Source organism: Tupaia chinensis, unplaced genomic scaffold, assembly GCF_000334495.1.
Source record: "Tupaia chinensis unplaced genomic scaffold, TupChi_1.0 Scaffold000063_1, whole genome shotgun sequence".
NCBI classification, from domain to species: Eukaryota; Metazoa; Chordata; class Mammalia; order Scandentia; family Tupaiidae; genus Tupaia; species Tupaia belangeri.
The window spans coordinates 7,162,481-7,164,950 of NW_006159521.1; the positions used below are offsets into that span (position 1 = coordinate 7,162,481).

The 2,470-nt window shown below is 41.5% G+C and overlaps 1 protein-coding gene across 2 annotated transcripts in view; it reads left to right on the forward strand.

Moving 5' to 3' along the window:
- Nucleotides 1-2,470, forward strand: part of MYO1E (myosin IE) — a 301,820-nt gene that overhangs the window by 186,787 nt on the left and 112,563 nt on the right. For both annotated transcript variants that reach the window (XM_027765947.1, XM_006141773.3), the window contains exon 13: nt 1,112-1,198. In XM_027765947.1, coding sequence (XP_027621748.1) covers nt 1,112-1,198 — 87 coding nt within the window. The remainder of the gene's footprint in view (nt 1-1,111; nt 1,199-2,470) is intronic.

Consider the following 2,470-nt stretch of genomic DNA (forward strand, 5'->3'; position numbering starts at 1 on the left):
GAAAGAGTAATCAGGATGATAGTAACCTCGCAGCTGGACCAGCAGGGTCAGAGGTGCAACTCTACTAAAGAGTCAGATTAGAGAAGTCGGTTGGAGACAGTGGGAGACGGGGAGTCAGAACGTCCCTGAACCTGTTAAGTGGGAGAGGCCTGTTACATGTCCAAGGGGAGGTTCCAACAGGTGGAATGTGTGCGAGTCTTGAACTCAGTGGGGAGGTCTACACTAGAGAAATAGATCTGAGAGTCGTTAGCCTATAGGTGTTACTTAAAACCATGGAATTTATTTAAATTGTCTGGAGAAGGAGGGTTAATAAGACAAAAAGGCTGGAGGATTGAGCTCTGAGACTCTCTGTCGTGTAAAAAGTTCTGGAAAGGAAAAAAAAAAGGCTAGCAAAGGAAGACCACTGAGAAGGGATGAAAACCAGGACAGTGCGGTGGTGTTATTAAGTTACATGAGCAACTAATCTGAGTAAGGACTTTCCCTTTAAATGCCTAGATGCTAATCTGTACTCCCACCCTACGTTAAATTCAGATAGTGTTTTATAAATGGACTTAGTTTAACTCGTATTAATTTTTTCTTGTTTTTTTTTTTTTTAGAGAAAGATTTTTGCTATAGGGTGTGTGTGCTCACCAGAGAGACAGAGACAGAGACAGAAAGCAAGAAATCACCCCCCAGAGGGGACGGCCACACCACTATCCCTTTTCCATTCTTCTCTTGAGATCTTGAGCATGCACGCACGTGCGCCTGTTGTGAGTTTTAAGCTGCTGGGTCCGGGACTCGAACTATGGTCAACTATGTGGGAGTCTGGCAACGTAACCATTATGCCATCTGCTGGCCCCTAACTTGTATTAATTAAGCATCACTTTTCTTGGTCAAAAATACTGCGTGGTAGTAATTTCATATGTTTCAAATTAAACATCGAAGTCATCACATGATGAAATGTTCCTTTTCTCGCGCCTCTTGGAAAAAATTAAAGTTCCTAGTTTTTGCTGAAAAGCATTCAAGTTTTTCTCTCTCATGGTGATTTCTGTACCTTGATCACCCCATCCATATAGCACTCCCCCTCGTCCTGACTGGATAATAATGTGAGTTCCTGGTTTCTGTCACGCAGGAAGAATATGTACAGGAGGGGATAAGGTGGACGCCCATCGAGTACTTTAATAACAAAATCGTGTGTGACCTCATAGAGAACAAAGTGGTAAGTATGGATTTGGCGCGTCTGTTCCCTGCTCACAGGTCTACGGTGAGGGTGTCGGGTTCTCTATTGTCATCATAGGTAGTGAGGTCTGATTTGCAGAAAATTTGAGTATAGCATGTGTATCTTTAGAAATAAAAAAGCAGAATATTCTTATACATATGAATATGTGTATATGAATAAAATGTCATTTTATTATGAACGTGGCTACTGTCTTCTCAGAGAAGACTATATTATGTTGATGACATAGTTTATACAGAGACATAAAATTAGCCCTGTCTTCTAATGAAATCTTGTAACTTTTAGGATGTTAGCACTAAGAAATAATTAAAGAAAAATTAAAAGCAATGTTGCCAAAGATCTCTACTGAATTAGTTTTTGGGGATCTTGGGGGATTTCGTTTTTTAGAGGGTTTTTTTGTTTTATTTATTTATTTATTTATTTATTTGCCATAGGGTGTGTGTGTTCACTGGAGAGAGAGAGAGAGAGAGAGAGAGAGAAAGAGAGAGAATGAGAAATTACCTCCCAGGAGTAATGACCATGCTGAAATCCCTTCTTCTCCATTCTCCTCTCAGGACTTTGGGCATGCACATGCACACTCCCAATGTGATTTCAAGCCACCAGGTTCAGTACTCCAATTATGGTCCACCATGTGGGAGTCTAGCGCCTAACCACCACGCCATCTGCTAGCCCCTTGTTTTTTGAGAGATTTTTGCTAGAGGGTGCTTGTGCTCACCGGAGAGACAGAGTCAGAAAGCAAGATCACTCCCTGGCAGGGATGGCCACACCACATTCCCTACTCCTCCATTCTCCTCTTGGGACTTTGGACATGCGCACACACACACACACACACACACACACACATGCTCTACGTGAGTTTTAAGCTACCAGGTCTAGAACTCAAACCACAGTCAATCACATGGGAGTACAACTCCTTAACCACTACAACACCTCCTGGCCCATTTTTTTGTTTGTTTTATAATAAAACCCAAGCTAGAAACAGTGAAGCATCTATAATTCAGTCATTAAATAAACTATTAACTATCAGAGCAGGGAAATATAGCCATCAAAATAAATAATACGTCTGAAGAATAGTAAAACATGAAAAGTGTTTAAAAATAGCGCTATGGGGACTAGTAGATGGTGTAATGGTTATGTTGGTGAGCTGCGGTTCAAGTCCTAGACCTGTTGGCTTAAAACTCATGCTGGGCACATATATGTGCATGCCTAAAATCCCGAGAGGAGAATGGAGAAGGGATTGCTATGTGGCCATCC